The 26,765-nt window shown below is 46.6% G+C and overlaps 1 protein-coding gene across 3 annotated transcripts in view; it reads right to left on the reverse strand.

Moving 5' to 3' along the window:
• LOC123773619 (putative ferric-chelate reductase 1 homolog) overlaps window positions 1–26,765 on the reverse strand; it is a 75,536-nt gene that overhangs the window by 17,481 nt on the left and 31,290 nt on the right. Inside the window, exons 3-4 of one of the 3 annotated variants that reach the window (XM_045767413.2) lie at window positions 5,270–5,361; window positions 1,272–1,470 (exon numbers count right to left, since the gene is read on the reverse strand). In XM_045767413.2, coding sequence (XP_045623369.1) covers window positions 1,272–1,470; window positions 5,270–5,361 — 291 coding nt within the window. Of the gene's footprint in view, window positions 1–785; window positions 1,471–5,269; window positions 5,362–26,765 lie in introns of all 3 variants that reach the window. The other 2 variants (XM_045767411.2, XM_045767410.2) reach the window with 2 other exon arrangements.

Genomic DNA, 26,765 nt, shown 5'->3' on the forward strand with positions numbered 1-26,765 from the left:
TGGGCACATTTCCTTTCACCTAATGCATCTGTTCACCTAGCAGCGAGTAGGTATTCAGGAGTTAGCTTCTTGTGGGGTTGCATCCTCGGCAGGCTCAGTAATTGGGCCTTGGGGGTTACCTCGATAGAAGCCAAATGTTTATGAATACACTCTGGCTTCCTGTCCCCAGACAGTGAATTATGAATAATTAAAATTTTGAATCATTAAAAACTCACATTACATTTAAATAGGATTTGTTTAAATCCAGTGTAAAATTCAATATAGATTTCATATGGAATAAACTTAAAATGCCTAGACCAGTTTTTTTTTATCATGACAGGTCAAAATGCTAATTCAGTACATTTATGGACAAGATTTAAACCATTCAATTGAAATTAAATTTATATAATTATGGAAAGAGCCTTGTTATATTAAAATTATATTACTTCACTGTACATAAAAAATCTTTCCATAAACACTAATAAATACATTAACAAAATATACTAAATACACAATACTGTAATGCTATTACTGTATCTGCACTTTGGGAAAAAAATATTTAATTCCCTCTGCATTTGCTGGGAAAAACTAAGAGCATATCAAGTGGATCTGGAATTGTTGGATTATATTTTGCCCCTGAAGAAAGTTACAGGTTCAACCAGTATTCCTAAGGTTTAAGTTCCGTTCGAGCTGAAGTACACTGTAATACAGAGTGAATGCTATTTTTGTTTCAACATTGTTTAAAAGTAAACTTGCAGTCATTTGAATAACCCAGTGAAGAACTTATCCTGCTAAAAAATACTAACTGGTGACAGGTCTTGACTAGGAACACTAGGTGCACGAGATGCAGTAGTTTCAGTGGTGGTGGAAGTGGTGGTGGAAGTGGTGGCAGCAGCAGCCGGTGTATTTTTTTTGCGCCCCAGAAGGCCAAACCTTCGCCGAGGTGGTGTCCTGCCGGTTCCCTCTGTGGTACCACCTTCCTCCGTACCATCTTGATCCCCTATAACCTCTTCCTCCTCCGTAACACCTTCACCCTCACTAGTACCCACTGGACTAGTTCTACTGCTATTTGTACTACTATCACTAACAGGACTACCAGGATTGACAGTTGAAGACTGAGGTGAAGTAGAAATTGAAGTTGGGAATGGAGCAAGAGTTGAAAGATTATCGTTTTTATCAGGCTTATTCAAACTGTTGTCATTCTTCACTACATCTGAACCAGGTGCATCAACCACACTGATGACAAAGTCACCCGCATTCTTTGCACCAACCGCATTGGAATCCAAAATTACAGAGGGTGAAGAGGTAGTGGTGGTGGTAGTGGTGGTGGATGTGGTTGTTGTGGTGGTGGTGGATGTGGAAGTGGTGGTGGAAGTAGGGGCTGGTGTTACATCAACAGGAGCTTCCTGGGCCACAGCTCGCTTGGTCACATTGATCTTCTCCGAGGTCACGTCCACCCAGAAGCTTGTCCTCTCCAGCACAAATGATCCCCTGAAAGGAATTACAGTATATGAAAATGTTTAAACTTGCAATGTTACAAGATATACCGTGATAAAAATGCCCAGCTGGACTGTACACAGGAAAAGTTTAGTTTTCAACATTAACATAAGTGTGCTAACATTAACATAATCAGGCATGTCAGGGCACCTGACAGGTGGGTGGACAGCGCTTCGGATTCGTAGTCCTGAGGTTCCGGGTTCGAACCCCGGCAGAGGCGGAGACAAATGGGCAAAATGTTTTTCACTCTGATGCCCGTTACCTAGCAGTAAATAGGTACCTGGAAGTTAGACAGCTGCTACGGGCTGCTTCCTGGAAGGGGGGGGGGGGGTTGTAACAAAAAGGAGGCCTGATCGAGGACCAGGCCGGGGGACGCTAAGCCCCAAAATCATCTCAAGATTACCTCAAGAAGTCAAGCAACAAGTTAATGGGATAACACTAAAGTGGGATGGAGGGGGTCAATGGAGGGTGTGTGTTTGGGGGTTATTGGAAGTGGGGGGGGGGGAAGTCTGAGGTAACGGGGATGCAGGTCTGTCCAGTCTGAGACGCCGACACAGACAACCACTTTCACTTCCGTCAGTCGAATCCCTCAGATCACGAGCCCTATGGTCTGGTACCTTAGCTGGGCAGATGCTTCCAGGTGGTGAGTGGCAGACCAAACAGCGAGGGCGGGGCATGCACAGGTGGGAGTTGGGGCGACGGGGAAAGAGAAAAAGAAAGGCTCTAGCACACTTTTTTTTTTATTGGCTAAAACTCATCCTGTTTCTTGTATGATTGTTAGCAAATGTTGTTAATGAGATGCATATAATAGGCTCATAAAATAAATTGGTCTCTAGGAGCAGACTTTGGGTGAACCGAGATAGGATAACAGCTCTCTTGCAGTTTCACTAAATACGTCATTTAACAGTGACAGTCCTTATGAACCGTAGTCTTGGTTATTAAAAAAAAAAAAAAAAAAAAAAAAAAATTACGAATCTGCAAAAGCTTATTAATTGGCCAATCGTCAACCCCCGTCCTAACTGCCTGTCATATTTTGACGTATACTTTATCCCAAGGTCAAAAAGTGTCTTGCTAGAAAATTACTGAGGCACGCAAAACTGACAGCGGCCCGTTTTCGGTTCGTGGGTCTTCTGCTAGGTTAGGATAAGGCACTTTAGTAAGACCGTTTCTTTATGTTGGGAAAGCTCGCGGGAACGGGCTGAATCGCCTCAAAGCTTTTCTGAAGAAACACCAGTCAACGTTAGGTTTTGAGCACATTTTTGGGTGTAAGTTTGATAACTAACATGTACAACATTTAATGTAAGGTTTGATATAACAGCTTAATAATGCTAGGTGTTCTTTATTCTGGGTACATCTTGGGTGATAAATATTATTGGCCAGATTGCCGATTTGTTGTATGAAAGAATTACTGGACGAGAACATTTTCTAAGTAGTAAAGTGTTAAGGAAAACATTATGAACAGTACGAGGCTATCAAAGGAAGCAAAATAATAGTAGTATGAGCCAATACACCGGCGAGCATTACACCATGTCCGCCCTGCTGGTGACTGTTCCCAGGCCGTGGTGTCACACCCAGCACCAAGGGGAACACAAAGCTTGCGCCCACACTAAGGAGTAATTGTTTTGGACAAAACTTGCACAAATTCATGGGCCACACACTTACACTTTAACAACATTGCAAGTCACAGTGCACGATGAGCACAGTATTTACCTCTAGCCTAGTAAACTAACAAGGCTAAAGAAACGGCATAATCTTACAAACTTGAGTCAACAATGGTGTAACTTATTAAGCTACAGTAATAAGTCGAGTTCATGAGCTGCTGCATTTCTGCAGCACCGCCCACAATATATCTATCATAATATATGCATGGAGTTAATACATTTAGCATTTTGGGCAAATAAATGGTCAGAAATAATTTAAGCTAAATTATTTTCACAGCCTTGCTCTTCAATTTTCAGGTGAAAGGCAGCCATCGATCCCACCCCTGACAGCACCTCAAGACAGATTACGCTTCAGGCATTTTTCTCCCAGGGAACGTGTCGGGTCCTCCTCCCTTCACCTGGGCTACCTTCAGCCCAGAGGGTGTGGCGCGTAGCAATAGCAGCCCCACCCCTCCCCAGCCCTGAAGCCCCACCCCTCCCCAGCCCTGAAGCCCCACCCCTCCCCAGCCCTGAAGCCCCACCCCTCCCCAGCCCTGAAGCCCCGGGACCCTTAATGCTGCAGGGCCTCCACAGTCACGATCCAAGCCCGCCCGGCCGGCCACGCCCCGCTTATGTGGCAACACTCCAGTTTCAGTACCTGGCCTGAGGCCTAAACCTCAACATCAGACTCCCTCTTACATTAAAGTGTCATTATTAGACTTGACTGATTTAGCGTCTAGTGTTCATTTTAGAGAAGAGACTGAACAAGGTAATGGAACACGCCAAGTAACAGTATAATCTTCGCCGTGCTTACATAACCTGGATGAGGTTCTGGGAATTCTATTATTCCACAATCTTTATTGAGGAATAAAAATTCCTAATTTGCTACCTCACACGCGTGGGGTCCGTGGTTCGAGTCTCCGAGCCCAGGTGAATGGGATTTATTCTTCAAGTCTAGTCCAGGGTCAGCCTTGACTTGCGAGATCTTTATCTCTGATATTTAACAACCGTGAACCTCTGATGTTCATACAGTGTAGAGTTCAAGCATGACCCTAATGGCTTATAACAGTACCGCCAACAGCCTCACACCGGCCTTTAGCCCTTCCCGTCTTTGCAACCACCAAAGCAACGATACTTTTTGTACGACATTCAATTTAATATTTTGCAACAAAAAAAGTTTTAACTATCCTTATGAAATGATATATTCAACAAATAAATAAAAAGAACACCTACAAACAAGATAAACAGGCTACAACAGCCAAGATTTAAAATGAGTAATCCATAAATTTTAAATAGCCATCCATGGTATATATATATATATATATATATATATATATATATATATATATATATATATATATATATATATATATATATATATATATATATATATATATATATATATATATATATATATATATATATATGTCGTACCTAGTAGCCAGAACTCACTTCTCAGCCTACTATTCAAGGCCCGATTTGCCTAATAAGCCAAGTTTTCCTGAATTAATATATTTACTATAATTTTTTTCTTATGAAATGATAAACCAACCCTTTTCTCTATGTATGAGGTCAATTTTTTTTTATTGGAGTTAAAATTAACGTAGATATAAGACCGAACCTAACCAACCCTACCTAACCTAACCTATATTTATTGGTAAGGTTAGGTTAGGTAGCCCAAAAAAGCTAGGTTAGGTTAGGTTAGGTAGGTTAGGTAGACGAAAAAACATTAATTCATGAAAACTTGGCTTATTAGGCAAATCAGGCCTTGAATAGTAGGCTGAGAAGTGCGTTCTGGCTATTAGGTACGACATATATATATATATATATATATATATATATATATATATATATATATATATATATATATATATATATATATATATATATATATATATATATATATATATATATATATATATATATATATATATATACACATTTTTCATTCTTTTCATAATTTTGTTAGGAGTGGGAACCTTGCTACCGACAGAGAGAGGTAACAATGTTAATGATCTCCCTGTTTGATCACAGTAACAATATGGCTGGTTTTTCCAAATTTTTTTTTAATTGGTTTACAAAATTCTTTTTTTTTGTCCCAGGTGTAGTTACCAGATATCCAATTATAGTGAAGGCGCCAAGCTGATACTCACACAAAGACAACATCGCCAGCAAAGTCTGACGGAGGTTCCCACATGAGCGTTACTTTGGTCTTGTCCGCCGGACCCTTGTGAGTGACTGCGTTCTGTAATGGGAACAAGATTTATATAATTCCTGCTTGTTTATACCAGACACAATACATGACAATATAAAATTAAAATATTCGGTAATAAATAAAAAAAAAATCAATGTGCATGTCGTACCACAATTTCAGGCAGTCAAATGATACTGTAATTGTTAGAGTTAAAAGTCAGTATGAACAGCGATCCGCAACACGTGTTGAATTGCTGACAACTGTTATTAACACTTATCAAACTAAATAGCATTGCTGTCAATAGCTACGCTAAAATACCTGGCATATGTATCCTTTACATTTGATGCCGTCGAGTCTTGGTATACAATAATTTGAACATAAGATAGTTTGACACGGTGCGTAACGCTAACGGAAGGGATAGATGATGGGACCCGGGCGTGTGTCCACACGTGTACACAGCCCCGGCCACACCTCCGCTACACGTGTACACAGCCCCGGCCACACCACCGCTACACGTGTACACAGCCCCGGCCACACCACCGCTACACGTGTACACAGCCCCGGCCACACCACCGCTACACGTGTACACAGCCCCGGCCACACCTCCGCTACACGTGTACACAGCCCCGGCCACACCACCGCTACACGTGTACACAGCCCCGGCCACACCACCGCTACACGTGTACACAGCCCCGGCCACACCTTTGCTACACGTGTACACAGCCCCGGCCACACCACCGCTACACGTGTACACAGCCCCGGCCACACCACCGCTACACGTGTACACAGCCCCGGCCACACCACCGCCACACGTGTACACAGCCCCGGCCACACCTCCGCTACACGTGTACACAGCCCCGGCCACACCTCCGCTACACGTGTACACAGCCCCGGCCACACCACCGCTACACGTGTACACAGCCCCGGCCACACCACCGCTACACGTGTACACAGCCCCGGCCACACCTTTGCTACACGTGTACACAGCCCCGGCCACACCTTTGCTACACGTGTACACAGCCCCGGCCACACCACCGCTACACGTGTACACAGCCCCGGCCACACCACCGCCACACGTGTACACAGCCCCGGCCACACCTCCGCTACACGTGTACACAGCCCCGGCCACACCACCGCTACACGTGTACACAGCCCCGGCCACACCACCGCCACACGTGTACACAGCCCCGGCCACACCTCCGCTACACGTGTACACAGCCCCGGCCACACCACCGCTACACGTGTACACAGCCCCGGCCACACCTCCGCTACACGTGTACACAGCCCCGGCCACACCACCGCTACACGTGTACACAGCCCCGGCCACACCTCCGCTACACGTGTACACAGCCCCGGCCACACCTCCGCTACACGTGTACACAGCCCCGGCCACACCTCCGCTACACGTGTACACAGCCCCGGCCACACCACCGCTACACGTGTACACAGCCCCGGCCACACCACCGCTACACGTGTACACAGCCCCGGCCACACCACCGCTACACGTGTACACAGCCCCGGCCACACCACCGCTACACGTGTACACAGCCCCGGCCACACCACCGCCATGTCAACAAGAGGCATGACTGGACGCCTGGGTCCAGGCACGGATCACTGCCAAAGAAAATTCCTGTAACTATTACTTGCACAATTTTAATAAATTCCAGTAATAAAAAACGCAATAAAACTAGTCTATCGCCTGCAAATGTAGCTAAACTATGAGAGATTACCACTCCTACTGATTGCTCATTTTTAATTGATTTATTTGAATGTTTTGCCAAGTAAATAAAGATCTGTGTACGGGAGTGAAGCTTCCAGAGAGGGAAGGTCACCTGACGAACAGGTGAGTCAACAAGGTGTTGAGTCAGGCGGCGAGGTTGGCCAGTTGTTTAACTTCGGTGCTTCCAGGTGTCAGTTTAGTGTGTGTTAGTTCACATGTTTATTTTAGGTCATCATGTACTGTTAGAGAAGTGTTCAGACACGTCTGCAAAGATGGTGTTTAAAAATAGTTCAATTAGTCAGTGTCGAGTCCTTCAGTAGGCGAGCACCTCGTCTGTTCCCACGCCTGAATGTTGACAAGACAGGCGAGTCCTGGCGGCTGCATGCAGCCTATTCCAGTAATAACGTGAAGAAACTTCACAGTAAAATTGTGACAAGCTCTGGGAAGAGGGCGAGAAATGAGAGCAGAGGAAATGAGAGGAAGGGAAGGGTCGGCAAGATTTCTTTTCCGCCGCTACCTCACGACAAACAATGCACTGCTTACCTATACAACCCCGCCACTCTCACTTTTATCATTTACGCCTGACCCACTTCACACGACTAACTTGTACTCCTGCCGTGCCGGCGCAATGTGGCAGAGCCCGACCACCAGGACCCCCACCCCCTGGGGGAGCGACCACCAGGACCCCCACCCCCTGGGGGAGCGACCACCAGGACCCCCACCCCCTGGGGGAGCGACCACCAGGACCCCACCCCCTGGGGGAGCGACCACCAGGACCCCCACCCCCTGGGGGAGCGACCACCAGGACCCCCACCCCCTGGCGGCGCGTCCACCAGGACCCCCACCCCCTGGGGGAGCGACCACTAGGACCCCTGGCAGCGACCACTAGGGCCCCCCTGGGAGCGTGGGCGTGGCGAAGGACAGCTGGTTACGCTTCCCCCCCCCCCCCATCATCAATAATGACGCCATATTCCATATCGAGAAAAAGATAGCTTGGCCTTCATTAAGGTGTTGCTGGGTCCCCTACCCTACACCCGGGAGTTCCACAGCTCCGCTAACCACCAAACAATTGCTTCGCCAAGATTCAACCAACAATGAGAAGCTAATCTCAAAAGTTTGATCTAGCGGATTAAGCCAAACTATTCGCCCAACAAAAATTGTACTTTCTTGCACCGTTCCATTCATCACACAAATGTAAATGATTAACCCAGTACGAAAACGATATTTTGCCATCATACGCATCAATCAACTTGTGCGAGCAGCTGGGTCACTAAGGCAAGCCCTGATGAACGCAGACTTGTGCGAGCAGCTAGCTGGTTCACTAAGGCAAGCCCTGATGAACGCAGACTTGTGCGAGCAGCTAGCTGGTTCACTAAGGCAAGCCCTGATGAACGCAGACTTGTGCGAGCAGCTAGCTGGTTCACTAAGGCAAGCCCTGATGAACGCAGACTTGTGCGAGCAGCTAGCTGGTTCACTAAGGCAAGCCCTGATGAACGCAGACTTGTGCGAGCAGCTAGCTGGTTCACTAAGGCAAGCCCTGATGAACGCAGACTTGTGCGAGCAGCTAGCTGGTTCACTAAGGCAAGCCCTGATGAACGCAGACTTGTGCGAGCAGCTAGCTGGTTCACTAAGGCAAGCCCTGATGAACGCAGACTTGTGCGAGCAGCTAGCTGGGTCACTAAGGCAAGCCCTGATGAACGCAGACTTGTGCGAGCAGCTAGCTGGTTCATTAAGGCAAGCCCTGATGAACGCAGACTTGTGCGAGCAGCTAGCTGGTTCATTAAGGCAAGCCCTGATGAACGCAGACTTGTGCGAGCAGCTAGCTGGTTCACTAAGGCAAGCCCTGATGAACGCAGGTTAACTACCAGCTTGCGGGTCTGCGACGCTGGGGTCAGCACTAGCAAGACTTCAAAACAGTGTCCTTTACTCAAGTGACAATTCTCAGTAACACTAGGGTGTTGCTGGAAGCAACAAGATGAACAGCTGTCAACCGTGGAAGGTCTATACATAAAAGTCTCCGTGGTGTAGGGGTAAGACACTCGCCTGGCGTTCCGCGAGCGCTATGTCATGGGTTCGTATCCTGGCCGGGGAGGATTTACTGGGCGCAATTCCTTAACTGTAGCCTCTGTTTAACGCAACAGTAAAATGTGTACTTGGATGAAAAAACGATTCTTCGCGGCGGGGATCACAATATATTGTAATACACAAGGACGCAAGTAATGAAGACTGGTTTTGCAGACTGAGTCACAATAACGTGGCTGAAGTATGTTGACCAGACCACACACTAGGTGAAGGGACGACGACGTTTCAATCGACTTGAGAATGGTCCAGGACGGACCGAAACGTCGTCTTCCCTTCACCTTCTAGTGTGTGGTCTGGTCAACAAGACTAGTTTTTATTGAGTGTCCCTGGGTTAGTTTTTAGGCCAACGTTCAGAGATCTAGTATCTGTTGTTAGACCCGTCGCACTAAACATTTTTTTGTTTTTTAAGTGATTACGAATCAAATTTCCAGTGTTAATGGAGAACAATGAACTTCACAGCCCAGGTCATCGTGGATTTAGAGCGGGAAGATTCTGTCTTACAGTTACTCATGCTTCTGTGGTTGTGATAGTGGTTAAGAAGACAAAATCTAGATATTGTATACACGGACTTTGCAAAGGCATTCGATAAGCATGACCATGGAAGGGAAGGGAACTATCAGGGATTGAACGCCGACCTGCATGAAGCGAGACCGTCGCTCTACCGTCCAGCCCAAGAGGTTGGTCGTGTGACCATAAAGTGATAGCCCATAAAATGAGAGCAACAAAAATAACTGGCAAAGAAAGGCGTTGTATTTTCAATACTCTGTCAAACAATGCAAAGAGTAACAGTCAATCAAATCACAACCAAGACTAAGATGAGTGACAAGCTCTCTACCCCCAGGGAACATTCTCCCACCACCACTCTCTCATTCTCCTATCAGATATGGACAACAATACTAGTCACAGAATCGGATCATTCTTTTACAGACACAAAAATCAGCATGAAAAACACCTCAGTAGAAGACACAGGAAACTACAAGATAATATTAATCAAGTCTTCGATTGGGCAACGAAAACATGTTTAACAGTGATAAGTTTTAAGTACTTTGTTTCGTTTTTACTTCCTTTACACCCGACCAAAGTACAAGACAGCCAGACCTACTCATACAAGGAACATTGAAATAACAGGAGGAATTATGATGTCTGTCGAGCTAAGAGAACATAATTCAGCAAATACAACAGACCAGGAAAATGAGAATATGGATTATGGGAACGTTGAAAGTAATTGAGAAGGAAAATAAAGACATTATTTAACACGGGTTAAAGACATCAGAAAGAACTGTCTGTACTTGGGAGAAGAGGTAATTAATAAATGGAATGCATTAGGAAGTAATGTGGTGGAGGCAGACTCCATACAGTTTCAAATTTAGATATGCTAGAACCCAGTGTGCTCAGGAACCTGTTCACCAGTGGACAGGCGGGACCAAAGAGCCGAAGCTTAACACCCGCAAGCAGAATTATGCAAGTACAATTAGGCCAGTACGCACACATGACAACATTTAGCGTCACCAAATAGGAGTTGAGACACGTAATCTTTAAGTCCTACTGGAGATCATGCACCGTAAAAAGCACACTTTGTAGATTCCTGTGTTATCTTGAGGTTATCTTGAGATGATTTCGTGGCTTTAGTGTCCCCGCGGCCCGGTCCTCGACCAGGCCTCCACCCCCAGGAAGCAGCCCGTGACAGCTGACTAACACCCAGGTACCTATTTTACTGCTAGGTAACAGGGGCATAGGATGAAAGAAACTCTGCCCATTGTTTCTCGCCGGCGCCCGGGATCGAACCCGGGACCACAGGATCACAAGTCCAGTGTGCTGTCCGCTCGGCCGACCGACTCCTGTGGTCGTCCTCCTCACGACCCGCTTCGTGTGGCCAGTAACTTGTTGGGCGGCGGGGCTGGTGGCATCACCGCAACAACAACAATGAAAGTCTTCAATAAAACTTAACTGTTGCCAAGCATCCTCCTGATAAGACGCTGATAAGACGCTACTTTTTGTAATAAGACGCTACTTTTTGTAACTGTGGACGATCCTGCAAATATAGACGACATGGACAAAATTTTATACAAGTCATTTTACAGTCTGGAAAAAACGAAGCTAAAACCCAAACAAATAGTTCTAGGCCTAGTATGGAATACACACAGTATATTTATATATACTATAATATAATATATTATATATAATTATATAATATATTTATATATTTATAATATAAACAAACGCAAAGTGCCAATAAGACAAGGGGCCTCGTAGCCTGGTGGATAGCGCGCAGGACTCGTAATTCTGTGGCGCGGGTTCGATTCCCGCACGAGGCAGAAACAAATGGGCAAAGTTTCTTTCACCCTGAATGCCCCTGTTACCTAGCAGTAAATAGGTACCTGGGAGTTAGTCAGCTGTCACGGGCTGCTTCCTGGGGTGTGTGTGTTGTGGGGAAAAAAAAAGTAGTTAGTAAACAGTTGATTGACAGTTGAGAGGCGGGCCGAAAGAGCAAAGCTCAACCCCCGTAAACACAACTAGATGAATACAAGCGCACTGTGTAGTGAAGGAAGAGCTTCGACACGGGGACACCAGAAGTGTTAAATCAGCAGATATGGCTCCCATACTCGAGGGAGGAGCACTACAGTATTGACAGTTCCACACCTGCTGCACTAACGTCCATCAATGTTATTGAGAGTGTGATTAAGAGTCAATGTCCAGTTTTGTGGAGACCAATGACCACCCACAACATCGTCCTCCCACCACCACAAACACCACCACCACCACAACATCGTCCTCCCACCACCACAAACACCACCACCACCATCCACCCCAAACCAACATTTTAGGAGCTGCTCTTCACGACATTAGGGCAAGTGATATGATCACGATGTGTGATCATATCATAAGCAGATAAAGGGAGCAGATAAAGGGAGCAGATGAAGGGGGAAGATGAAGGGGAGCAGATGAAGGGGCAGATTCTTCCGATGAGGCAAAGTTGTAAGAAGGGCACATTGGGAGCTGTCAGAGAATCTTAGAATAAAACAGTGTTGAAGCACACACTGACACACACTGACACACACTGACACACACTGACACACACTGACACACACTGACACACACTGACACACACTGACACACTGCGTGGACCACCGGTTCTCTCGCCATCTGCCACTATTTATTTATATATAAGAAGGTACATTGAGTTTATGAGAGAACATTGCATTGATGTTTTTACATTCTTATATAATATAAAATATAAATATGTTTATTCAGGTAAGGTACATACATACAAGTGATGTTACATTAATGGATTGATATATAGATAGAGCTAGTACATACAATGCCTAAAGCCACTATTACGCAATGCGTTTCGGGCAAGAGTCTTGTAAAGCCACTAACACGCATAGCGTTTTGGGCAGGTCCTTATTCTAACATTTTAAGTAGGTCATTTCTAGCAAAATTTACAAATGTTAATATGTGCATTGTAAGAAAATTTGACGAAGATTAGTAGGCACATTATAGTAAAATTTGAGGATTACCAACAGATACATTGTAGCATAGTTTGAGGATTATTTCTAGGTATAATGTAGCAAAATGTGTCTTCACTATACCAACCATTATATAAGATAATAGCAGTGATTACAATGAAGTTGAATGGGTTAGGCCCATATATGAGGGGGGGGGGGGGATTGGGTAGCACAAGATACAGTGCGAGTTTAAGGCATTAGGTAGGAACATGAGGATGAAATTAAGTACTTTTTTAACATTTTGAATAAGGCGTAGGTTATCTTGAGGTTATCTTGAGGTTATCTTGAGGTTATCTTGAGATGATTTCGGGGATTTTTTTAGTGTCCCCGCGGCCCGGTCCTCGACCAGGCCTCCACCCCCAGGAAGCAGCCCGTGACAGCTGACTAACACCCAGGTACCTATTTTACTGCTAGGTAACAGGGGCATAGGGTGAAAAACTCTGCCCATTGTTTCTCGCCGGCGCCTGGGATCGAACCCAGGACCACAGGATCACAAGTCCAGCGTGCTGTCCGCTCGGCCGACTGGCTCCCCAGACTGGTTGGACGGCTTTTGAATTCATTAGTGAGTTCCATAGACTATTTCACTATTTGCTGTGTATTTACACATTTAGTTATACTCTGGGGATATTTATTTCTGGTGTGGTGGTTATGGGTTGTGTTACGTCTGTCCAGGAAGAGTTTCAGATCAGGATTTGTATTTACGAACAAGGTTTTGTTAATGTAAGTGACAAGAGAATGTGTGGAGTATGTTTAGGGATTTAAATATGGGTATACCTACTTTGAGAATACCTTAAGTTGATTTCGGGGCTTAGCGTCCCCGCGGCTCGGTCGTCGACCAGACCTCCTCGTTGCTAAACTGGCCAACCAGGCCGTTGGACGCGGCTGCTCGCAGCCTGACGTATGAGTCACAGCCTGGTTGATCAGGTATCCTATGAAGGTGCTTATCGAGTTTTCTTGAACACTGAGGGGTCGGCCAGTTATACCCCTTATGTGTAGTGGAAGCGTGTTGAACAGTCTCGGGCCTCTGATGTTGATAGAGTTCTCTCTCAAGAGTACTTATTGCACCTTTGCTCTTCAGAGGGGGTTTTCTGCACTTCCTGCCATGCCTTCTGGTCTCGTGTGATGTTATTTCTGTGTGCAGGTTTGGGACCAGCCCCTCCACTATTTTCCACGTGTAAATTATGATGTTCTCTCCCGCCTGGACCCAAAAAATTTTAGGCTCTTTAGTCGGTCCCAGTAGTTTAGATGTTTTACCGAGTGGATTGTGACAGTAAAGGATCACTGAACGCTCTCCAGGTCAGCAATATCTCCAGCTTTGAAAGCGGCTGTCATTGTGCAGCAGTACTCCATATACCAACACTTAGAAGACAAAGTGTGGGTTGCTGTCCTGAACAAGGTATTCCCCGGCTCAAGCGGAGGCGAGATGGTACCCAGCAAGGGCCCCACAAGCACACGGGCTTCCCAAGCTAACATTCCTGGGCGGGAAGTGCTGGCACCCCGCCACACTGAGAACCTCAGCACCCTTGTGTCCCATGACGGACTGGTGGGTGCCGCCAAGGACACGCTCAAGGAGACCTCCAAGAAGCCAATGTTGCGCACATTGAGAATAACAATGGTAAAGTAGGTTCCGGCATGCTCTGCAAGTCTAGGGATGGACACAAGGGGGAGAAGGATGATGATGATGAAGATTAAGCCACCCAAGAGGTGGCACGGGCATGAATAGCCCGTAAGTGGTGGCCCTTTTGAGCCATTACCAGTATCAAGAGCTGATACTGGAGATCTGTGGAGGCGCGACTGCACCCTGCGTGACGGGAGATGTCTCCCGGACCAAGTGGTGACCAGATGGTCGGGGAGAAGGGCGAATGGTCCAGGTATCAACCAGGTCCGGACAAAGATCAACGATAGCAGCTCCTCTATGACCCTGCAATATCTCCATAGCTCAAACAATTACGTATCAGCGAAGAGGTCTACCATTAATGTATAACTAAATGCATTGCTATTGAAATGAAACAATCTAGCTGACATTATAAAGATGTGCAGGATAGATGTAATTGTTAATGTAATAATCTCTGGCGAGGTCTGATAGAGACGTTTTGTGCTCTGTAATGCTCTTCATGAGCTACTGCTCACAGGATGGGTATGGGGTGCACAAACTAGTCGTCACCCGCGGCAACACTCAAGAGTGGGAGGAACTTGAGAGCAAGTTTTCCTATAGTTCAGGGGCCAGAGTCACGAAATCACTTACGAACGTGTACATCTTTCCTCAATCACTTACGAACGTGTACATCATTCCTCAATCACTTGTGGCTGATTGTTCAATAAATTCCTTAACTATATGTTGAACACATCTCCAACCTGTCCGTAGAGGACAATATATATATCTGCTGGTTAGTATTGTAAATGTGTGGCCACGTCTGTGGTAGAAAATGCTGGTTAGTATTGTAAATGTGTGGCCACGTCTGTGGTAGAAAATGAATAATAAAAATACTGTAATAAATATTATAAATAATATCCGTAGGAGATATCGTAGGAGATATTCTAGATCTAGGAGAGATCAGAGTTCGAACCTATGCGCAGGGTGTTCCCATGTATACGCGTTAGCGACTATACCACAACATGGTAAAAAGAACCAATCCACAAGGGCCGTAACGAGGGTTCGAACCTACATCAGAGAGGATCCCAGACGCTGCCTTAATCGACTGAGCTAGCTCGGGTGCATGGGGGGGGGGGAGATGAGACACATGCATTTGTGTCTCAGACTGCAGGAACCGTGGTAGATCAGGATTTCCCGGTTGCAATTCTTTTAACCATGTCGTAGCTCAGTCGATTAAGGCAGCGTCTGGGATCCTCTCTGATGTAGGTTCGAACCCTCGTCACGGCCCTTGTGGATTTGTTCATTTGATGCATCACGCTATTGTGATGTGCGTGTAATGGTAAAAGGATTGTAACCAAGAGTTCTACTTAACACAAGGATTTCCTGAGGCTTATACTGAACCCGGAAAAGTATTTTCATGACTCCTGCGGAATTTCTCATTAATGCAGTCACGTTAGTGTCATTACTCTGTAGTAATAATAGTAATAAGTTAATTTAGATCACTAATGACGCGCGGGTAATCCAGAACACTAACTTATCCCTTTGAGTTCAATTGTGTTACGTATGATAAATCTCTTATTTTAGACAATCAAATGGTTGTGTACGACGTTTGAAGTTTCAAAGAGAAGTTTAATTTATATGGATGTAATCTCTTATATCACCTGAAGGATAGAGCTATCAAGCCACGGTTCACCCGATACGGGTCACGGTTCAACCGTGGACATCTTCAAGAGAAAACTAGATAATTTTCTCCAAGGAGTGCCGGACCAACCGGGCTGTGGTGGGTATGTGGGCTTGCGGGCCGCTGCAAGCAACAGCCTGGTGGACCAAACTCTCACAAGTCAAGCCTGGCCTCGGGCCGGGTTTGGGTAGTAGAAGAACTCCCAGAACCCCATCAACCAGGTATATCAATGTAATCAAACTAAATGTATGGTTAATTATTGTAGTTTCTGGCCAGGATAAATTCATACCCGTGTGGTCAAGGACAGTAACAAATAACACCTGTAATGGTGGTTAATGCTGTCGCTCGTAATTACCCAAGTGTAGTTACAGGATGAGAGCTACGCTCGTGGTGTCCCGTCTTCCCAGCACTGTCATATAACGCTTTGAAACTACTGACGGTCTTGGCCTCCACCACCTTCTCACCTAACTTGTTACAACCGTCTACCACTATTTGCGAAAGGGAATTTTCTTGTATTTCTTTGGCATCTGTGTTTAGCTAGTTTAAATCTATGACCTCTTGTTCTTAAAGTTCCAGGTCTCAGGAAATCTTCCATATCGATTTGATCAATTCCTGTTACTATTTTGTATGTAGTGATCATATCACTTTCTTCTGTCTTCTAGTTTTCGCATATTTAATGCCTCTAACCTCTCCTCGTAGCTCTTGCCCTTCAGTTCTGGGAGCCACTTAGTAGCATGTCTTTGCACCTTTTCCAGTTTAAACATAAGAACAAAGGTAACTGCAGAAGGCCTATTAGCCCATACGAGGCAGCTCCTATCAGTTTGGCAGGAGGCAGTTTGTTGATGTGCTTCTCAAGATATGGGCACCACACAACTGCTGTACGCCTCTGTGGGCTTTACACTAGCTAATTTACTCTTCTCTTCGTTATGGAATGTTTACAAACACGGTCCGTGGCATTATACGTGAAAACCCTGAACAGAAACCCCCCCTCCCAACGCTTAGTATATATCTTTATATCTTGAGGCACGTCCCGTGTGCATGTATCCTGCATATTTAAGTGTCAGTATTTTAGTGAAGTCCTATCAAGTCCGGTGCCTGTCAAGTCCAGGTCCCCGTGTTACCCGGTAACATTATCCTCGATAAGATAGCGTCTTTAATGGGTCTAGCTGCCAGTAAACTTTACACACTTGCACCCAAGGAAGTTTGGGGTTATAGTTTGTCGACGGCTCGAGTAAGAGCAACAACCATAATGTACTCTTTCCTAGGCCGACGACCGGGCCGCGGGGACGCTAAGTCCCGGAAGCACCTCAAGGTAAGGTAGGACTAGTATAGGACAAGGAGTACTAACTTTGGTCTAAGATTGCCTATGTTAGCCCTACGAGTGTTTATTGAGGCTTGGGTAAGCTTAAATTTGTAGTTACTCCTCCACTTTGTTAAGCCGTTAAGTGTTCCGATTGATGATTGATAAAGATTAAGCCACCCAAAAGGTGGCACGGGCATGAATAGCCCATAAGTGGTGGCCCTTTTGAGCCATTATTAGTATCAATAGATGATACTGGAGATCTGTGGAGGTGCGACTGCACCCTGCATGACGGGAGATGTCTCCCGTCCTAAGAGTTCCAAGAGCACAACAATAACATTAGGGGGACAAGAGTGTATATTGCGGACATTCCACCCCAGGTGTGGGATCCATCACCTCTCAATAACATTAGGGGGACAAGGGTGTATACTGCGGACATTCCACCCCAGGTGTGGGATCCATCACCTCTCAAGGGTGGGCACCAAACACCGTACACTATACTGTACCATATTTCCCCATATTACCATATTGATTTCATATTTCCTTGGTATCTACCAAGATACCTCCGGCGCGGAATTTGTGCCATTGTATATATTTATTCTAACATTTTTACTCCAACCTATAATACTACCAAACACACAGAGGAAAGGTCACGGGGTTGAGCCATGCTGCCTTAAGCCACAAGCCTGCACGTGACTCCTGCCTCCATCTCTGCTCCTCCGCCCACTCCACTCTCCTCCACTAAATGACATCACAGTTATTAAGGAAATGTATATGTTTATCTCTCAGAATGTTTGGTAATATGTTTGTGTGATGTTTGTGATGTGTGTCTATGTATGGTTGATACCTGGTTGATACCTGGTTGATACCTGGTTGATACCTGGTTGATGGGGTTCTGGGAGTTCTTCTACTCCCCAAGCCCGGCCCGAGGCCAGGCTTGACTTGTGAGAGTTTGGTCCACCAGGCTGTTGCTTGGAGCGGCCCGCAGGCCCACATACCCACCACAGCCCGGTTGGTCCGGAACTCCTTGGAGGAATAAATCTAGTTTCCTCTTGAAAATCCTCGTGTATTAACACGATGTACTGAACGGGGTGAGAATAGCTTGAGCTACCTCATCCCTTTGTGTGTATTTTACCTCAATAAACTTATTTCAATTTCAATCACAATTATTCCCTTAGTCAACATAGCATCATGGGCTTACAATGCAAGGCTACACCGCTTATCCCATTTATAATTACTTCAATATTTATCCCATTACCTAACAATATTAAAATTACACAAAATAACCATGAAAGTAATCTTTATATTCTCGTAACTCCCATCTCCCCCCCCCCCCCCAACCACACACACACACACACACACACACACACACACACACGCATGCGCGCACACACGCACACGCACAGGCCCAGCTCAACAATGCACCATATATGTGTGTGTACTCGCCTAGTTATACTCACCTAGTTGTGTTTGCGGGGGTTGAGCTCTGGCTCTTTGGTCCCGCCTCTCAACCGTCAATCCGGTCGGCCGAGCGGGGGAGCCGGTCGGCCGAGCGGACAGCACGCTGGACTTGTGATCCTGTGGTCCCGGGGTCGATCCCGGGCGCCGGCGAGAAACAATGGGCAGAGTTTCTTTCACCCTATGCCCCTGTTACCTAGCAGTAAATAGGTACCTGGGTGTTAGTCAGCTGTCACGGGCTGCTTCCTGGGGGTGGAGGCCTGGTCGAGGACCGGGCCGCGGGGACACTAAAGCCCCGAAATCATCTCAAGATAACCTCAAGATATTCCCTCACCCGAGGTAACTGCCGACGCCGGCGCACCACAGCCATCTTGAGGTTATCTTGAGATGATTTCGGGGCTTTAGTGTCCCCGTGGCCCGGTCCTCGACCAGGCTTCCATTCCCCAGGAAGCAGCCCGTGACAGCTGACTAACACCCAGGTACCTATTTTACTGCTAGGTAACAGGGGCATAGGGTGAAAAACTCTGCCCATTGTTTCTCGCCGGCGCCTGGGATCGAACCCAGGACCACAGGATCACAAATCCAGCGTGCTGTCCGCTCGGCCGACCGGCTCTCTAGTTTACAGTTTAAACATTTTAAAGCAAAGTTGTTCCAGGTTGGCTGTGCGTGGTCAAGTATTATAATGAAACATGGTGGTTCCGGGATCGATGTTCTGATCCTGAGGGAGCTGTTGAGCCTTGCTTCACTGACCACCTCCACAGCACGGGGGGCTGCACTGACCACCTCCACAGCACGGGGGGCTTCACTGACCACCTCCACAGCACGGGGGCCGCACTGACCACCTCCACAGCACGGGGGCTGCACTGACCACCTCCACAGCACGGGGGGCTGCACTGACCACCTCCACAGCACGGGGGGCTGCACTGACCACCTCCACAGCACGGGGGGCTGCACTGACCACCTCCACAGCACGGGGGGCTGCACTGACCACCTCCACAGCACGGGGGGCTGCACTGACCACCTCCACAGCACGGGGGGCTGCACTGACCACCTCCACAGCACGGGGGGCTGCACTGACCACCTCCACAGCACGGGGGGCTGCACTGACCACCTCCACAGCACGGGGGGCTGCACTGACCACCTCCACAGCACGGGGGGCTGCACTGACCACCTCCACAGCACGGGGGGCTGCACTGACCACCTCCACAGCACGGGGGGCTTCACTGACCACCTCCACAGCACGGGGGGCTGCACTGACCACCTCCACAGCACGGGGGGCTGCACTGACCACCTCCACAGCACGGGGGGCTGCACTGACCACCTCCACAGCACGGGGGGCTTCACTGACCACCTCCACAGCACGGGGGGCTGCACTTAGTCACGCTAACTCACTTGACCCCAATAACACAACCCCAATACCGACCCAGAATTTTTTTTTAACCAACATTATTTTCTAAGATTCTTTTCTAAGGGCACATTCACACCATCCTCGTAATTTGGCAGTTACGCTAAATTACTTTCTCGCCCACACACTTTGCTACGATATCAAGCAGCGGCCTGCGTACTCCAGCGGCCTGCGTACTCCAGCGGCCTGCGTACTCCAGCGGCCTGCGTACTCCAGCGGCCTGCGTACTCCAGCGGCCTCTCGCAGAGTACACTACTAGATTTTGAGAAGACATCCTGAACGGACAAATAAAAGTTACTATAAATTACAACGGTTCACAAATGTGTGTTTCCAGTGTGTAGTCGATCGGTGCCGTTGTCCCGGTGTTGGTGTCATGAAACATTACCCAAGACCCAAGTGGTAATACTGCGATCACTTAGTCAAGAACAAGGCAGTTCGCACCAACTTGTAGAGTACCAATGGACGCTTGGTGTGATGTTCTCAAAGTTACTGCACAACACGAGCCGTTGTTACTTACCTTCGTATAAGGAATAGTCTCACCACTACCATGAACCGTGAAAATCCGAACACCAGTATTATTATTTAACAAATTAAGTATAGGAGCAAGAGGCTACCTTTATATAATTGTCAAGTAATTAACACTTCCAATAGAGAACTTAACAATTGATTGCACAAATCTAAAATTATTCTCAACTCTGAACAATCATAGTGACCATCGCTCTTGACGCAACTGTGGCTCTTACCACACCACCGATCTGTGACTTACTCCAGACGCCCACGGAGCCAGTAGTAGTCTATGCCGGGCTGTGCCACAGAAGAGCCACCTTGGCGAGACACTAACATAGTTACAGAGCAGAAAAGGTAAAGATCCTACTCTGATACTCTGCCCCTTTTGACGTGGACGCGGTAATCCTTGCGGATTAGCATGGCAGCATCGTGGCTAACAACCTTGTGACCTCGTTGACCTGGACCTGGGTTAGCGCCTGACTGGGCTCTGAATTCCCATCGAGTTCCGCTGATTGGCCGGCGACGCGCCAAACCGTTCCAACTGTTGCCTTTCTGCTGTTTACTGCTCTCGTTACCCCGGATCTCTGCCCAACTAGTGAACATTGTGACTTTCCTATTGTCAAGTAGCCGACCGACTTTGTGAAAATTTCCTGTGTGAACCAACTACACTTAGTAAATTAATTAAATAAAGCCATTTACGGTGTTACAATGTCATTACAAGAAGGTGACCCTTCAAGTTTACATCTCTGTGCCGGTACACTGTCCATGGCCAGGGTGGCGGAGCCCCATGGCCAGGGTGGCGGAGCCCATGGCTTGCTAAGCTCATGATTGCTTGAATGCTCGCTTGACTGGAGCCTTGAGGCGGTAGGGGAAAGTTACTGTGTAAGACGCACTAAGATTATCGAGAGGAAGTTGGACAAAATAAGGATAAAACCATAAAGAGGCAATGTGAAATGTCGAGGAGGGGGGGAGGGGGGTTAGACATCAAGGGGTGAAGCTGGACAATATTGCCATAGACGAGTCAGACACTTGTAAGGAAAGATGGCACTAAAAAGTATGGTGGAAGAGGAAGTGGGGGCGTGAGGTCACACGTGCATGGAGAGAACACTTTCACAAACCGAGAACAGTCCTCCGAGAACAGTCTTCAATGCCAGTCATTATAAACACTAATGTACACTAGTCACACTTCAAAGAATAAATGTTAATACTGGTGCTTCGAGGCGTTTGAGTGACTCCTCCAAACAGACCGACTATCTGGAGTAACAATTTTGATTGACGGAGGTATTTAGGTCTAGTTAAATTCTATGCCTGGTTGATACCTGGTTGATGGGGTTCTGGGAGTTCTACTCCCCAAGCCCGGCCCGAGGGCAGGCTTGACTTGTGAGAGTTAGGTCCACCAGGCTGTTGCTTGGAGCGGCCCTCAGGCCCACATACCCACCACAGCCCGGTTGGTCCGGCACTCCTTGGAGGAATAAATCTAGTTTCCTCTTGAAAATGTCCACGGTTGTTCCGGCAATATTTATATATATAAAATATGCCGATTCGGCTAATTTGCTTGATATTTTTATAGTTGATATTCATACAAGTGTCTCAACCCTTAATTCTGTGCAGCGAACAGTTTATTAATGACTGACATTATGAAGATCACAGTCTTCCAAGTAGGCTTTCCAAGGTCTACACAGCGGCAAGTAGCGAGTAACTAACAAGACTCTTTAGAACTTAACTGAAGGAGGCAAACTTCATATTAAACTTCAAATGTTTGTGTTAGGAGCCCAAAGGCTGTGGAGCCTTTACACCAGTCGACCCAAGGTGCCAACACCAGGGCGGAGGCGCTGGACCCGCAAGCTAAAAAAATTTTTAGCTTTTATTTTTTCATTTAAAATTTCAATGAAGCTAAAATTAAACTTCTACGAGAGTATTACTGAAACGTGGCAAAAAGGACACTAAATAGTTAAAACTTTATATAGCCAAAATGGGTTTTGTATCTACAGGTAAATCCTTCCTTGTGTAATGCGTATATCTATATTGTTTAATAAACCAGAAAAAAAATTCTTGATATTTAAAACTTGTGTATTGCAAATTGAAATTGAAAATTTCATCCTAAAATTCTGTGTGTCTTAACAGAAAACGAGGGGAATTAAATCGGGGGAGGGAGTTGGGTAAATGTAACAGCCCAATAAGTGCAATTATGCACTGGTTATGACAGTTAGAAAGTGTACTTATTACACTTAGTATTAAATCGTACTGTCAATTCGGAGGATGGGTTGATTTATGAGCTGATCACGTCCAACTCTCTTTAATAACCTTGTATAATTTAATGGGTTTGGTTACACTTGGTATAACTTCCAGAAATTATCGCTTTCTCTGGTGACTGGAACGATTGTGCACTTTCCCTCCTGCTGGTTAGGTGACCGTGAAACTGCGGCCAGACGGCCACACAGCTTCCAGAACACAAGGAAGTCCAGCACATTTTCACGCGTGACACGACACTTTGTACAGCTTGTAAGAGCCTTGTCAACTATGCTGTCGAGGGGCCTCGTAGCCTGGTGGATAGCGCGCAGGACTCTTAATTCTGTGGCGCGGGTTCGATTCCCGCACGAGGCAGAAACAAATGGGCAAAGTTTCTTTCACCCTGAATGCCCCTGTTACCTAGCAGTAAATAGGTACCTGGGAGTTAAGTCAGCTGTCACGGGCTGCTTCCTGGGGGTGGAGGCCTGGTCGAGGACCGGGCCGCGGGGACACTAAAGCCCCGAAATCATCTCAAGATAACCTCAAGATAAGAGGTAGTCTGTCATAAGAACAAATGCAACTGCAGAAAGCCTATTGGCCCATACGAGGCAGCTCCTGTTTATAACAACCCAATCCCACTCATATACATGTCCAACCCACGCTTGAAACAATCGAGGGACCCCACCACCACCACGTTACGCGGTAATTGGTTCCACAAATCAACAAATATGACAATCAACACATGTGAAGTTGACAAGCCTTCCAATACTCTCCTTCAATAACAACACATGTAAGGAGCGCCAAAGTAACATTCACTCCGGGAAGGAGCCAGAGAGAGAGGAAGTGTAACCTGGAGAAGTCCGCGCCTCACGTCACAGGTAAACCCCACAACAGTTACTGGGTAAACAGCGGCCAGCTATTATGTCCGGACCCGGGACCCTGCCCAACACCCACTTCTTTGGTCAGTAGGTGTTAATACACACACACACATACACACACAACACACACACAACACACACACAACACACACACAACACACACACAACACACACACAACACACACACAACACACACACAACACACACACAACACACACACAACACACACACAACACACACACAACACACACACAACACACACACAACACACACACACACAGATATGTAGATCAAATGTAGATATGTAGTTTCAAATGTAGATATGATAGAGCCCAATAGGCTCTGGAATCTGTACACCAGTTGATTGACGGTTGAGAGGCGGGACCAAAGAGCCAGAGCTCAACCCCCGCAAACACAATTAGGTGAGTACACACACACACACACACACACACACACACACACACACACACACACACACACACACACACACTAACGTGATGCATCAAATACAAATATTTATTCAGGTAAAGAACATACATACAAGGTATGTCATACGTCAGGCTGCGAGCAGCCGCGTCCAACAGCCTGGTTGATTAGTCCGGCAACCAGGAGGCCTGGTCGACGACCGGGCCGCGGGGACGCTAAGCCCCGGAAGCACCTCAAGGTAAGATGAAATACAAAACTTGATGGATTCATAGATCTAGCTAGTACATACAGTGCCTAAACCCACTATTACGCAAAGCGTTTCAGGCAGGAAAAACGCTAAGACTAAAACTTAATACTAACTTAGATTAAAGTATAAATTGTGTTGTGAAAAAATCAGAAAAAAATGAAAAAAAGGGGGGGGGGGTTATCTTGAGATTATCTTGAGATGATTTCGGGGCTTTTTAGTGTCCCCGCGGCCCGGTCCTCGACCAGGCCTCCACCCCCAGGAAGCAGCCCGTGACAGCTGACTAACTCCCAGGTACCTATTTACTGCTAGGTAACAGGGGCATTCAGGGTGAAAGAAACTTTGCCCATTTATTTCTGCCTCGTGCGGGAATCGAACCCGCGCCACAGAATTACGAGTCCTGCGCGCTATCCACCAGGCTACGAGGCCCCCCTAAACATGGCAAAAAAAAAGCAAAAATACAATTTGGTCAACAAACAGCATTGTTAAAAATCGTAGACATGGGTTGACATAATGAACACATCAGCTCAGTGGATTAAGGCAGTGTCTGGGATGCTCCCGGACGCAGGTTCGAATCCTCGTCACGGCCCTTGTGGATTTGTTCTTTAGGTGTTTACAGTATAATGGAGTTTACAGTATACTTTGAGTTATGATAGAAAGCGGCCTGTACCCCTGACCCGGCGTGGGGTACATCTGTATTTCTGTATTTCTTCATCTGTATTTCAACATGTATGGATGAATATTGTGTTCCTTTACGGGCTCGCCATATCCCGTGCTACATTGGACATTTCCTTCTGAGGAGCTAAATCTAAAACCAACAATGAATATTGTGTAGTATTCACATATACGCACACTGGTACTCAACTTTTGTTTACCTTTATCTGATAATTTTATTTGTTCCTCTTAATTTTTTTACAGGAACAATGTGGTTGTTGTGGCTTGCATTTCGTGCGAGTTATGTGTTGTGGGGCTTTGTTTCCTTGAGGTAGTTACAAGCTGTTAGGCCACCAGTTGTAGCAGCGGGGCGTCGTCTTGAGGTTATCTTGAGATGATTTCGGGGCTTTAGTGTCCCCGCGGCCCGGTCCTCGACCAGGCCTCCACCCCCATGAAGCAGCCCGTGACAGCTGACTAACACCCAGGTACTTATTTTACTGCTAGGTAACAGGGGCATTCAGGGTGAAAGAAATTTTGCCCATTTGTTTCTGCCTCGTGCGGGAATCGAACCCGCGCCACAGAATTACGAGTCCTGCGCGCTATCCACCAGGCTACGAGGAGGGCGTCGTTATGACCCAATTACCCCATGGTTCCTATCTCTGCAAATTACACAGCTTATCTTCTACCCATTAGTAAATTGACTTATTTTAGTATTTATAATTATGAATATCAATTATCATTACAATTATCAATTATCAATTCGCACGCTGGTGAACACGTGCCCAGCCACTATCCCCACATGCATGTATGCGAACACGCGCGCGCGCACGAACACAAATTTGAAAATATAATTTTGTAGGAACAATCCACTTTCCTGTTATGTCCGCTAAACGTGAACCCAACCAACACCGCCACTCGATAACGCGTTATCAATTAAACAAGGCTGGCTACGTCACCCGGAGGCAGGGTAAGCAACCCAATGCCAGGTTCATCAATCACAAGATGGCGACGCCCGCCCCCCCCCCCCCTCCAGCACCGGTGAAAGTGAAAGTTGATGAGCTACAAGGGAGAAAAAAAAAGTGTAAGGGTCGAAGGTGAGCGTCTGAGACCAGTGACAATTAGCGGGAACAATTTGCCACCTCATCCCCCAGGAAGGCGGCCAAGACTACCAGTGTGGGTACAGGTGACAGGATGAACAACCCAGCGGGTTTTCTTCCTATTGGGGAGTGTTGTACATGCTGCTATGGCGTATGTCAACTCACAGGATGAGTGGCGCTGCCCAATAAACTCGCCCCTCGGGGAAAATGTTAAAACTACACAATTTGGTCATCGTCGCTACGACGTAAGTATTTAACGATCACATCCCGCCAAACACACACCGAAACTACGACGTTCGTACAACGTTTGAACAAGTTTTAACACCTCCTAACCAGTTATAACAACCAATATAGCAAGTTGTAACAACGTTCTAATCCGCCATAAACCCGTTAAGCCAAGATGTAACAACTTTATTACAAGTTGTAACAAGCGGAAAATAGAGACAGTTTCGGTTTGTGTTTCCAGGGATACCGTGTCATCACACAAATGTAAGCAGGTAACGCCAGTCAAGAACAAAGGAGGATACGAAGACCTTACAACGGGCCACCATGACAAACAACTTCAAACCCATGAAGCTAAAATGTCAAATATTGACCTGCGAGGGTCAGTAGTGGAGTTGTGAAGGAATGCTTAATTAAGGGGGGGACGAGCATGAGGCGGGGGGGGGGGGGGG

This window comes from Procambarus clarkii, chromosome 72 (assembly GCF_040958095.1).
Source record: "Procambarus clarkii isolate CNS0578487 chromosome 72, FALCON_Pclarkii_2.0, whole genome shotgun sequence".
NCBI lineage: Eukaryota > Metazoa > Arthropoda > Malacostraca > Decapoda > Cambaridae > Procambarus > Procambarus clarkii.